At 44.2% G+C, this 13745-nt stretch overlaps 1 protein-coding gene across 3 annotated transcripts in view; it reads left to right on the top strand.

The window, feature by feature from the left end:
* The first annotated feature begins 2174 nt into the window (after positions 1-2174).
* MDC1 (mediator of DNA damage checkpoint 1) overlaps positions 2175-13745 on the top strand; it is a 36770-nt gene continuing 25199 nt past the window's right edge. For all 3 annotated transcript variants that reach the window (XM_034421577.3, XM_034421576.3, XM_034421575.3), the window contains exons 1-4: positions 2175-2392; positions 2709-2842; positions 7148-7621; positions 11696-11792. In XM_034421577.3, coding sequence (XP_034277468.2) covers positions 2710-2842; positions 7148-7621; positions 11696-11792 — 704 coding nt within the window. In that variant the 5' untranslated portion in view covers positions 2175-2392; position 2709. The remainder of the gene's footprint in view (positions 2393-2708; positions 2843-7147; positions 7622-11695; positions 11793-13745) is intronic.

The following is a 13745-nucleotide window of genomic DNA, read 5'->3' as shown; positions in this document are numbered from 1 at the left end:
CCTAGAGCTAAGTGACTGACCCAAGGTCACCCAGCTGGCATTGTGCCCAAGGTGGGAGTAGAACTCATGGTCTCCCAGTTTCTAGCTTGAGGCCTTAACTCTAACTTCAAACTGGCTCTCACACAACATCTGAAAGGATTAGTACAGGTAATCCTCGATTTACGGCCACAATTGAGCCCCACATTTCTCTTGCTAAGTGAGACAGTTGTTAAACAAATTTTGCCCCCTTTTACAACTTTTCTTGCCACAGTTGTTAAGCGAATAACTGCTCTTATTAAGTTAATAAAACAGTTGTCAAGTCTATCTGGCTTCTCCATTGACTTTGCTTGTCAGAAGGTTGTCTAAAGCAGGGGTCTCCAACCTTGGCAACTTTAAGACTTGTGGACTTCAACTCCCAGAATTCTTGTCAAGGTTGGAGACCCCTGGTCTAAAGGGCATCAGGATGACCCCAGGATGCTGCAACTGTCATAAATACGAACCAGGCATCTGAATTTTGATCATGTGACATTAGGGATGTTACAACAGTCGTAACAGTGAGAAACAGTCATAAATCACTTTTTTCAGTGTCGTTGAAACTTTGAACAGTCACTAAATAAACTGTTTTAAGTCGAGGATTACCTGTACTGTATATGGTGTGGGAAGTGTACCCCAGGGGACAGTGCCAGGGACCTCATAGAACCAGAAACCTCAGAAAACAGTGCCAAGAGACTCAAGCCAGCCCTTCCCCCTTTAAGAAAATCAAGAAGCACCAGCTGAAAGAAAAAATACAGAGCAGCCCTGCTAACAGAACTGACAATAGAAATACTTAAGTAGAGCCTTTAAGATAAGGGGAATCAGGTTGAAAGTAACTCACCTGGAACTCCACTTTTCTCTTTCCTGGCAGAATTAACCCCCAGGATAGGAAAGACAAAGCTCCAGGGAACAGGATTAACCCATTAAGGCAGAAAGACAGGATCCAGGCAATCACCTTAACTAAAGGCACATACAAAATCTCATCAAATCACAACCAACTTCAAAGGGAAGATGGGTATAAAAATCCATACACGTATCAGGCTACTTTACTTGCAGCCCAGGAATGCTTGAGTTTGTCACTACCCTTCTTGCCTTCCTGAATTAAAAGGATTCCTTTTCTGGCAGCTGCTTCCATGTCTATTTCTTCTCAGCATCAGTGACTGCTTCCCAGCTGGGAAGGAACCAGGGAAATTTATTCCCACAATTGCTTTGTCTTCCACACAACTGGAAGCAAGTAAAAGTGGATTGTATTGTATGTAAATTTCTAAGTTCTTTAAAGTTTATGACAGAAGTTCAAGAGATAACCAGACCTAGGGCTTAGGCACTGTGGCTGAGTCAATATATTGGTTATGTTAATTTATGATTGTTGAATTGTTTTTACCTCTGCTGCTGTTTTTTGTCTATAGTTTTTTTAATATATACTTTATATTTTCTTTTTCTTTTAATATTGTTAACTGCCGAGAGTCATAAATTTCAGGTAGGTGGCGGAAGGAAGGATGGGTGGAAGGAATCACTGCAAATGGAAAAAATGCATTCCTGTAATTATGTGCGTATATACAACTTCATCTCTAACCCTGTCAACTTAATGAGGATGATGATGATGAGGCAAATGGGGATCTTCAGAAACAAGCTTTAGCTAATCTTATTATAAATTTAAACTGAACTGCAAGCAGCATATTCAGGGGAAACATAAACGGGTGGACAAAATTAGGGGGGGGAATGCAAAGTCTCCATTATTTCATTTAAGGAGGTCTCGGATCTCCCCTCTCAAAGGGATTTGATTAGAAAATTAAATGAATTTTTGCATGCAAATTGCATGCAAAAAGTACGGCTTCTGCTTGTGGGCTGGAAAAAAATCCGGGAAAATCTAGCATCTCTGCCGCCACCCAGCGATCGTTCGGATTTTGCAGCAATTTTAAAATCTGGCAATTTTACTTTAAGCGTGCAAGTCGAAGCCTTTTGCCATTAGATCGCTGCATTTCGCGCAATATTAAACAATATTATTTTCTATGAACGGCATCGACTTCCGCTATATGGAGACAAAAACAGATGGTAGAAAACTTGGGAGGCCAGACTTGAAAGGCAACTCTATGGTTGTCCTCCAAAGGGGGGGGTTGCGTGACAATACTCTCTAGCCTGGCGCTTCCTTTTTCTATGGTCTTTTTCCCCTGGGTCTTTCATTGGTTTTGGGACAAGCGGGGACCGTTTACTCTCCCGTCTTCCCAGGACTCGAATGGTCCAATCAAGAGAAGGAAGGCTTTTAAACGGCAGCGGAGTAGACGAATGAAAACTCTTCCTGCCGAGAGTGGGGTGGCGCGCCCAGAAAGAGCGATCGTCCTCCTTCGCTTTTTAGGGTGCCCGGAGGAGGGGTGCAAGGAAGGTAATTTCCCCCCAGCGGCTTTTCTAATTTTACCTGCGGACCCCTTCCTCTGCTTCCCCGGAGTTTAATCTGGAAAGGGCTACTGCGGCTTTAAGGCTTAAAGGGGCCATGCCTCTTTAAAAAAAAAAAAAGTTGGCTGCCATATAAGGTGGGGGTGGGGGGTGGGGGGACACCAGGAATTGGGGGCATCGCCAAAATTGGGGAAAAGGAGTAATGCAAGGAAGGGGATTAGATTTGGATCTAATAAAGCGGAGCGGGGCAGGTGTCCACTCTGCAGGAGAATTGAGTTCTTTTTTTTCTTCTTCTTCAATTGCAGGATGGAACAAACTCAGTTGCTGGAGTGGGATGGAGAAGGCGACTCCACGGATGGGGCTGATGCTGCTGCAAGGGAGACCCCTAAGCCGGTGGGGCGCCTGCATCTGCTGAGCAGCAAGTACGGCCCTGAGAAAGGTAAGGGCCTTCCTGGAGCTGCGTCTTCTTCCTTGGAGCCACAGGTGACCTGGTGGCTTCTTCCAGGTTTGTGGAATGGCAAGTCCCAGGTTCTCCAAAGCGCTCCAGAAGGCCAGAGAAGAAACACTGGATGGAAACTAATCAAGGAGAGAAAGCAACCTGGAATTAAGGAGAAACTTCCTAACAGTGAGGACAATTAACCGGTGGAACTGTTTGCGAAATTGTGAATGCTCCAACTACTGGAAGGTTTGAAGAAAAGACTGGACAGCCATTTGTCTAAAATGGTATAGGTCTAGCTTGAGGGGTGCGGTGGCTCAGTGGCTAAGACACTGAGCTTGTCAATCAAAAGGTCGGCAGTTCAGCGGTTCGACTCCCTAGTGCTGTGTAACGGAGTGAGATCCTGTTACGTGTCCCAGCTTCTGCCAACCTAGCAGTTCGAAAGCACGTAAAAAATGCAAGTAGAAAAATAGGGACCACCTTTGGTGGGAAGGTAACAGCGTTCTGTGCGCCTTTGGCATTTAGTCATGCCGGCCACATGACCACGGAGACGTCTTTGGACAGCGCTGGCTCTTCGGCTTTGAAACGGAGATGAGCACCGCCCCCTAGAGTCGGGAACGACTAGCACATATGTGTGAGGGGAATTTTTCCCTTTACCTATAGCTTGAGTAGGGGGTTGGATCAAATGACCTCCAACTTCCCTTCCAACACCATCCTGATTGATTGATCATTTCAGATTCGTATTTACTGATATGAAAGTGTTTTTTGCTATAGCGTGTGTGCTCCCTTCCTAAGCCACGGTCTGTAATAAGCTGTGTTACAATGTGGGTGTACAACATGTTTGCTTGTTGCTATTTTGGATGAATAATGGGTTCTCTGTGCTTGCTTCACTTCCTGCAGACATTTCATTACCAGGCTGCCTAACTTCATCAAGGTGTGGGGGAGTAGTTATAGGCGGTTTACATGTGGACATGTGATACCTTGCCCTACCAGCTTTGATAGGGTATTATTTCTTCCTTGACTGTTTTTGGGATGGGACATTGTTTGGGACAGTGCTTGATGATGTTACCTAGTTTGGGTAATGAAATCTCTGCAAGAAAACAAACAAACTCAGAGAGCACCAAAGTTCCCTCATTTCAGCCTGGAGCTACAAATATTCTCTTTTATCGGGAAGGTGTTTCTTCTTTGATTGGTCTTGTTTCTCTGGAGCCTGTTCTTGCTTATCTGGCTGTTGGCTAATTGGCATGTGATAATTGGAACTAATGAGGGGTTAGGGATCTTTGCTCCTGGCCTTGATCTTGCTTCCTTTCTTAAAAGGGTTTATAGAGAGAGTTTACATTTACATATTTCAGTGTCTCTCTTAAATGGTTGATTCCTCAAAGTGCTTTAACTCTTAAGAAGTCTCTGGGATTTTTGATGTGGTTTGGTGTAAGATATCAACAGCTTCCTTGATGAAAATGTATTAGTATGTTTGAAAAGAAGGAATTTTCATGTGTTCCAACTCCCAGTTTTCATGGATGTGTTTATCTATCTATCTGCCCTCACAGAAATAACATGTACTTGGGCTGTTGGATTTTTTGAGTTTGTTTGGGATCCTTTAGATCAGTGGTTCCCACACCAGCCAATCAGATATGTTCCCACTAAGCACAAGGATCTCACTAAGAAGACTAAATCCTACAACATTTTCCTGAGATTAAGCCCCATTGAAGACAATGGTACTTACATGCATAGGATTGTGTTGTAAATATGATCTTGAGGTGAGCTCAAATTGTATTTTGAATTTGTTAGGTACATTTATTTTAATATATATAGTAGTTAATATGATCAAAAAGCTTTCATTAAAATTATTTTATATTTATGCATTTCAGTTCTGTATGTTTTTAAACTTTATTTGCTGTTTTTTCATATCCCTTCATACTATTATTTTTTAAGTTCCTCAGTACTTCTACTGTCTTTCGTTCTTTTATTTTTCTCTTTCATGGATGCCATGTTCTTTGGAACATTGTTTAAAACAAGTTAATGGCCTTTTAGGCTTCCTCTGCGTGAGTAGGAGTTCACTTTTTGAATAGTAAAAATTATATGTCCTGGGGGTGGGTGGGTGGGGGGGCGGCAATCAGGATTTTAGAGATGCTTAGGTGGGGCATGGCCAAAAAAAGGTTGGGAACCACTGCTTTAGATAGATTGTTGTGGTGCCTGGGAGTGTACTAGTTTCAGAGTTGTTTCCATATATGGCAAATATATCCTTTTCATGGATTGTCTAGTAGTGGATAATCACATTCTGAGGAACCCAGAGATGCTTTTTGTTTCAAGAGGCAACTGGACTTTCTTGTTTTTTCTTTGAAGACATTTTGCTTCTCATCCAAGAAGCTTCTTCAGCTCTGACTGGATGGTGGGGGAATGGAAGGATTTATATTCCTTGCAGACAGTTGGTCATTGTCATTCTTTAAGCCAGGGGTCTGCAACCTTAAACAGTTAAAGAGCCATTTGGACCCGTTTCCCACAGAAAAAAACAACACCGGGAGCCACAAACGCTTCCTGTGCCTGACTATTTCTTGAGTGGCCACAAAACTAGCTTATGTAGTTGAATTAAACGTTCTGTTTTCTTCTGAAACTTTTCTTTTCTTGGATTTATCCATGGTTGGCCTACCGGGGGTTGAAAAGCTCAATAAATCGTATGCTGGTGGGTGTCGCACATTGGCGGTTGTGACGCATATTTTGAGTGACAGGGAGCCGCAGTAGAGCGCTGAAAGAGCCACATGTGGCTCCAGAGCTGCAGGTTGCTGACCCCTGCTTTAAGCTGACAAGATGCCTACAGTTTTCTTGGTGAGATTTTCGGCTAGTGACCCCCAGGGGGAGAGCCTTCTCTGTGGGGGCTCCTGCCCTATGGAATGAGCTGCCCCCGGATATAAGAAGGATCCCCGACCTCCGCGCCTTCCGTCGTGCTCCGAAAACTCTATTGTTCAATCAAGCTGGCCTGACGAAATAAATTAATTTTAATGGGTTTTAATTGGTTTTAAACGGGTTTTAGCTAAGGGTTTTAATAACGGCCAAATTGCTTTAATTTATTTTAACGGTTTTTAATTTTTGTGATGGGTTTGTTTTAATATGGCTGTACACCGCCCTGAGTCCTTCGGGAGAAGGGCGGTATAGAAATGTAATAAAATAAAATAAAATGGTTTGCCCTACCCACCTTTGTATTAGGGAGGAGAGTGACTGGCCCAAAGTCACCCAAATGACTTCTATGCCCAAATCAAGATTAAAACTCATGGTTCCCTAGATTCTATTTTAGCACCATGACTTAGATCAAGCTGGCTCTCATTTCTGCATGGCTGGCCTTTTGTGACGTTTTTTGTACCGAATGACAAAAATGGGAGTAAGTCTAAAAATTCAAGGAAGGATGGAATTCCTTACAATCATTCTTTTATTTCATAACTAAACAGTGGAACAAACCTTTTGACCTACCTTGATGAAAGCCTGGTTAGATTACCAGGATCTAAATTGGGGATGGGGGAAAAATTTGAATATGTATTTATTAATCACATTTATATAGCCCTCCTTTCCCCCAAAAAGTGACTCTGGGTGGTATACTCAAATAGTATTGAATATAATATTTGAATAGGATATTCAAATGGAACAACAAACATAAAAGAATATAAAAAGTAATTAAAATTGAAATTATCTATCTATCTATGCACACACACACATGTGTGTGTATGTATGTATTTATAATTTTAATGACTATATTCTGATTGCTTTAACTATTTGTTGTTCTATTTGAATATCCTATTCAAATAGTATGTGCATGTGTGTGTGTGCTAGGAATGGACGTTAACAACTGGGAAACCTTGACCTCCGATCGTTCAGCTAGGAGGCTTAAGAGACGCAGCATGGCCTTCTCCAATTTGAAGAGACACTTGTTCGGCAGGCTGAGGCAAAGAGGCAGTCCCGGAACCATCCGGGGGTTGGGCAGGGGACAGAATGTATCTGCCCTCAATGTGGAAGGGATTGCCACTCTCGAATTGGCCTTTTTAGTCACACCAGATGCTGTTTTAGGACCTCTTTCCAGAGCACGATACCATAGTCTCTTGAGACTGAAGGACGCCAATGGGGCAACCATGAAAGTAGGGATATCGGCATGGAGGGGAATCAAATCAAAGCCCGCCCCCTGTTTACGTTCATTGAGATGCAGTTTTAAAAGGCGTGAGCCTTTGGTCACATCGTTGTGGCTGTCATCTTGAATTTTTTGTTTGATACGTCTGCCTGGAAGTAAAAGAAAGGTTTTTTTCATATAATATTTTCTCTTTCTAGATTTCTGGATCTACCCTGGCGAGAACACCATTGGTCGCTTGGAAAGCTGTCATGTCTGCTTGCCTGCTAATTCTGTTTCCAAAACGCACGCGGTGATCGAGGTGCCCTCCTCCCACGGGCCCCACCTTTTGTATGATCAGGGCAGCTTGAACCGGACTCGGCGCCAGAGGATGAACTTGGTCCCGCAGGTCCGGTACAGCCTCCAGGATGGGGACACCTTGCTCTTTGGGGACGTGGGATGCCAGTACTTCATCCTGGTCCCGGATACCGATTATGACTCCCACGACGACTCCATGGCGGTGCCGCCGACCCAGGGAAGAGTGGAGGCCAGTGCGCTGGCCATTGAGGAAACGCCTGCGCCGGGCAGGAGAATAGGCTTTGGGCAAGTTTTGGTCCAGGATTCTGACAAGGAAGAGGAAGGGGAGGAAGTGATGAATGGGACAGGAAGCTACCTGCACCACACATCAAAAGATGGTAAGGAATCTGTGTTCAGACTGTGACTTTTGCTCTGGCAACTTGTTCTGCCCCAGCTACGGACCCCAAAGAACGCATCACACACACAGTCTATACAAACCTTAGTTTACTAAATTAAACCAGTCTTTTACAAAGAAAGTCTGTTAATTAATTTTATTAACAGCCTACAAGAATCCAAAGAATAAATAATTGTAATCTTACTATGGTTGGCAGAATGCCCAGAAGCAATTTGCAGGAAACAGATAAGAGAACTAAGATCGAGATGCGAAGGAATGTTAACGAAGTTGTTCCCTGCAAATTGCCTCAGTCATCATCCTTCCTTAAATAGGCTAAGGGAGTGGCCAATTAGCCCCAAGCCTTACTCTCGAGGAGACCTCCTCCTGAGGCGCCACTCCTGCCTTTTGGCAGCTTTGCGCGCCCATGCAGCGAGAAGAGGCCCCTCCTCTTCTTCCTCTTCACTTATGGGAGCTTCTGGAGGTTCTGGAGGCCCTGGCTGAATCCCCGCCTCTGGCACCACATCTTCTCCAGCCTCCTCATTGTCTGACTCGAGTGCCAGCTGCACAGGCTGCTGGAGCAGCACCACACCAGCCTCCTCGCTGTCGGAATCAGCTACTAGCTGCACAGGCTGCTGACGGGCCACAACACAACTGCAGGACCTGTACTATAGGTATTCCTTGACTCGCAACTGTTCGTTTAATGACTGGCCAAAGTTACGGCGACACTGAAAACAGTGACCTGTGACCTTTCTCCACACTTATGACCATTGCAGCATCCCCATGGTCACATAATTTACATTTGGATGCTTGACAATTGGTTCATATTTATGATGGTTGCAGTGTCCCGGGGTGTGCGTGTGTCCATGTGATCCCCTTTTGTGACCTCCTGACAAGCAAAGGCAATGGGGAAGCCAGATTCACTTAATGTCCATGTTACTAACAACTCTGGCAAGAAAGGTCATAAAATGGGCAAAAGCCACTTAACAACTGTCTCGCTTAGCAGCAGAAATTTGGGGCTCAATTGTGGTCGCAAGTCGAGGACTACCTGTATTCAATTCCTCAACTAAAATAACCAGGTCTTTGAATGCGAAGGTATACTTTGATTCTTCGGAGAGCAAAAAAACAAACAAAAACAAAACCCGATTGTATGATTGACTCATAAATCCTCTTTCTGAGAATCCAGGCTTCCATGTTGTCATTCTGTCCTTTAGAATAATACAAGAAGTTCCTAATATTTGTGAATTACATTTGAAAATTGAGTTGGAAAGGTTTCCTGGGAGGGACGGCAAAGTCCCAGGACTTCGTGTCTTCTCTATTTCACTCCCGTTCGTGATTGATTAAAATATAAAATAATGAAAATATAAGGCATACAGGTAGTCCTTGACTTATAACCAGTCACTTAGCAAAAGTTTGAAGTTACAACGGATTCCCGAAAAGGTACTTATGACCCGGTTCCAAAGTTACAATGGTTGCCCCCCCTCCCCCGAAGCCACGTGACCACATTTGGGGTGTTCAGCAACCAACCCACATTTGTGGCTATTAGCAACGTCACATGGTCATGTTTATGACATTGCTGAAAAGCGGTATTTACTCGGCGGCGCAACCAGAGCCGCTGTGGCTCAGTGGTTAGAGTGCAGTACTGCAGGCTACTTCGGCTGATCACCGGCTGCCAGCGGTTTGGCAGATCGAATCTCACTAGGCTCAAGGTCGAATCAGCCTTCCATCCTTCCGAGGTGGGTAAAAGGAGGACCCAGAGTGTTGGGGGGCAATAGGCTGACTCTGTAAACCGCTTAGAGAGGGCTGTAAAAGCACTATTGTCAACTTGCAAAGCTTTCAAGTTGCCATGAGCAGGAGGGAGGGAGAACTGAAGTGAATTCCATACATTCTTTCTGACCGCAATCAGAAGGAGGGTGTTAGGTTTCACAGCCAGCCAAAGTGGTTAATTGTAGAATGTGATTTATGACATGGCCAGAGAGGAGGGGAGAGACAGGGTCATAGGGGAACATAAATCTACGTAGGATCAGTCCTAACTGCATCCAAGTATTGCCGGAATGTTGCTCCTAATAAATGACTATATTTCCTTTGAAGTTTGGATCATGGCTCATGAATTAATTAGGGCATCTTTTGGAAACTTGACAACTATGAAGCGCTATATAAGTCTTAAGTGCTATTGCTACTTCTGTTTCCAGCAAAAAACAAAACAAAACAACACCTCACAGTGAACAAATGGGTTTGCTTTATGACCACAGTGTTTCCTTTGTGACTAGCAATAGCACTTAGACTTATATACCGCTTCACAGTGCTTTCCAGCCCTCTCCAAGCGGTCTTATAGAGTCAGCATATCGCCCCCCCCAACAATCTGGGTCCTCATTTTACCCACCTTGGAAGGATGGAAGGCTGAGTCAACTATGAGCCTGGTGAGATTCGAACTGCCAAATTGCAGCCAGCCAGCAGTCAGCAGAAGTAGCCTGCAGTACTGCACTCTAACCACTGCGCCACCACGACTGCTACAAAACAGGTTGTAAAATTTATTTTATTTATTTTATTTTATTTTATTTCCAATTTATATACCGCCCTTCTCCCTGAGGACTCAGGGCGGTGTACAGCCAGAATTAAGAACATGAAATACAAATATTAAAAAACAATTAAAATATATATAAATTTGGCCCAAAAATTAAAAATCACAAACCAATTTAAAACTTTTAAAAATTTCTTCTTAAGCCAGCCCGGCTTGCTGGAAAAAGTGGGTTTTAAGGGCACGGCGGAAGGCACTGAGGTCTTGGATTCTCCTTATCTCTGGGGGTAACTGATTCCAGAGGGTAGGTGCCCCCACAGAGAAGGCTCTCCCCCTGGGGTTCACCAGCCTACATTATTTGGCTGATGGCACCCTGAGGAGGCCCTCTCTGTGGGAGCGCACGGGACGATGGGAGGTCGTCGGTAGCAGCAGGCGGTCTCGAAGATAACTAGGTCCTATGCCATGGAGCACTTTAAAGGTAATGACCAACACCGTGAAGCACACCCGGAAGACCACCAGGAGCCAGTGCAGCTCGCGTAGGAGCGGTGTTACATGGGAGCGCCATGCTGCTCCCGTCACTACCCACGCTGCTGCGTTCTGGACCAGTTGGAGCCTCCGGGTGCTCTTCAAGGGGAGCCCCATGTAGAGAGCGTTGCAGTAGTCAAGGCGAGAGGTGACGAGGGCATGAGTGACTGTGCACAGGGAATCCCGATCAAGAAAGGGCCGCAACTGGCGAATCAGGCGAACCTGATAAAAGGTCCCCCTGGTTACAGCCGTCAGATGTTCCTCCAAGGACAGCTGCATATCCAGGAGGACTCCCAGATTGCGAGCCTTTTCTGTGGGGGCCAAAGACTCGCCCCCAATAGTCAGTGATGGAGTCAACTGACTATATCAGGATGCCGGGAGCCACAGCCACTCAGTCTTGGAAGGGTTGAGTTTGAGCCTGTTCCTCCCCATCCAGATCCGCACAGCCTCCAGGCACTGAGACATCACTTCAAGGGCATCGTTGGGGTGGCCTGGGGTGGAGATGTACAGCTGGGTGTCATCAGCGTACTGGTGGTATCTCACCCCGAAGCCACGGATGATCTCGCCCAGCGGCTTCACATAAATGTTGAACAGGAGGGGCGAGAGGACCGATCCCTGCGGCACTCCACAAATGAGAGGCCTCGAGGTCAGTCACATTATTTAGCATATGGCAAAATAAAGGGCCAGTCACATGATGTCCTGCTTTACAAAGGTCACGACTTAAGGCTGTAATTGGCAAGCTCAAGTTACGGTCATAAGTCAAGGTCTTATATTTGAGAGATGGGCAGCCTTATACATTCACTCAAATTAATCTCTTAACCGGAGAAGATGCTGTTTAGAGATCAATTAATGTGCTTTTCCCCAATAAATTTAAGAAATATGTATAGAAAGGCAATTGATGTGGGATGAAATTTTCCCATGGAACATTTCCCTGCATTTTTTCCCCGCAGTCACTGCTTTGAACACAGTTAAAGTGAAAAAAAAAAAGAAAGAAAATGCTTTAATGCTGATATTTCTTATTTCCATCTTTATCAACAGAGCCCGATTGCTCTAACAAAAATGGCTCAGGAGAAGGACAAGTGAGTTTGGCTTCCTTTGGTGTCTCCTCTCCTTCAGCTACTGTGGTGCCTGAAAGGTAAGTCATCATGTAACAAATTCCTCCGGGTTAAAACCTGGAATATTTTTGCATTTTTCAAAAGGAGTGTAAGGCAAGAGTCATGCATTTGGTTAAATTATGGTTTGTTACAACCATTATTTAGGGACTAAATAGCAGTTGGTTGGGTTCACACAACACACTTGAACAAAGAACATAGAATAACAAGTTGGAAGGGGAAACAAGTTGGAACTGGTTTGTATTTATCATGATTGCAGCGTCCCAGGGTCATGTAATCAGCTTCTGCAATCTTCTGACAAATGGGGAAGCCAGATTCACTTACCAACTAAATGTCTATGGAGATTCTCAGTCATCCAGATCATGGTTGTCCCAAAGGTTTTTTTCAAGAGGCAAAATCCACTTTTCCACTTTTTCAGGAAGTCCAGTTGCCTTTTGAAAAAGCACTTTTGGGACACTTAACAACTGGGTGACCAACTTAACAACTATAGTGATTCTCTTAACAACCGTGGTAAGAAAGGTCATAAAATGGGTCAAAACTCACTTAACAACAGTCTTGCTTAGCAGTGGGGATTTGGGATTCAGTTGTGAACTGTTGTAAGTCGAGGACTGCCTGTAAGTTAGAATCTCTGCCGTTGTGGAAAGCACTCATTTGAAGAATCTGGTAAGGAAATACCTTGTAAATGATTACTCAGTGGGTCGCGGGTGCCTTGTAGGCAGTGGTGGAATTCAAGTAATTTAACAACAGGTTCTCTGCCCTAATGATTTCTTCCAACAACCAGTTTGCCAAACTGCTCAGCAAGTTAACAACCGGTTCTCCCGAAGTGGTGCGAACTGGCTGAATCCCACCACTGCTTGTAGGTCAATAAAACCATGGATAACTAAATGCGGGAAGATTTGGAATCTATAGTGCTGAGTTAGTTGTAGGCTTTGCTGGTAGGAGTTGTGATGATGGCAGCCAATTTAAATGCCTTTAAAGAGGATTGGGAAAGTTTAAGAAGGATTAAGTTATCAGTGGTTTATTTATGGCTGTTTCCAGCCTCCTGTACCAAAGGGAGCCGGTCTTTAAGGTAGTTACTAGGTAGCAACAGCAAATGGGAACTTTTGCCCTCCAGTCGCATGGCTTATGAGCATCCTTGGTGCATCCAGATGGTGTCAACCTAACCAGGTAGTCAGACAGGAAACATGGGCAGATAAACTTATTGTATTGGGGGAGTGCAACAGTTCAGTGATTAAAGACAATTAAAGATGATCAAAGGCAATTAAAGATGCCGATTTTGTCAGCTGGAAAGCTGACAGCCCGGGGTCCGAGCGCCGATGGCTGATGGGGTGAGGTCTCGTTCTTGCCCCAGCTTCTCCTGACCACCTAGCAATTCAAAAGCATGGCAATGCGTGTAGATAAATAGGTACCATTTTGGTAGGAAGATAACAGCATTCTGTGTCATGATCATGTAAGTGTCCTCAGACAAAGTTGGCTCCCTTCACTAAGAAATAGATCAGCATTGCCCCCTAGAGTCAGGAATCTTTACTTACACCTATTACTTACACCTTGGATGAGGTGAAATGTCTTCAAAGAAAAACCAGAAAGTCCAGTTGCGTCTTGGAAAAAAAGGGGAAAAGAAGCACCTTTGGGACAATAGTTGCTATGAGTGTTGTATAAGAGCAGAAGTATTTCACATGAAATATATAAAATATTTATAGTCCATGCAGGGAACAAGTGGTATCTTAGAAAAAGTATCTGCTTTTCAATCATCAGAAGGTGGAGATCTTGTTATCTTAGTCCTGTGATCACGATGTTGTGACCCAGGCCCAAGTAGGTAGTATTAGATGCCAACAGTTCCAAAACAAACAGACTTTATTAGAACAGCTGAGAATTAACTCATTCTCAGCGTAGTCCAAACTAAATTAAAACAAATTCTTCTTAACACAAATTCTTCAGTCTAATCACCAACCGTGGTATAATTAGGCAAACTGCCA

This window comes from Pantherophis guttatus, chromosome 2 (assembly GCF_059756535.1).
Source record: "Pantherophis guttatus breed Tessera chromosome 2, ASM5975653v1, whole genome shotgun sequence".
Classification (NCBI taxonomy): Eukaryota; Metazoa; Chordata; class Lepidosauria; order Squamata; family Colubridae; genus Pantherophis; species Pantherophis guttatus.
The sequence above is the reverse complement of the archived record's forward strand: the minus strand, read 5'-3'. Positions and strand labels throughout refer to the sequence as shown.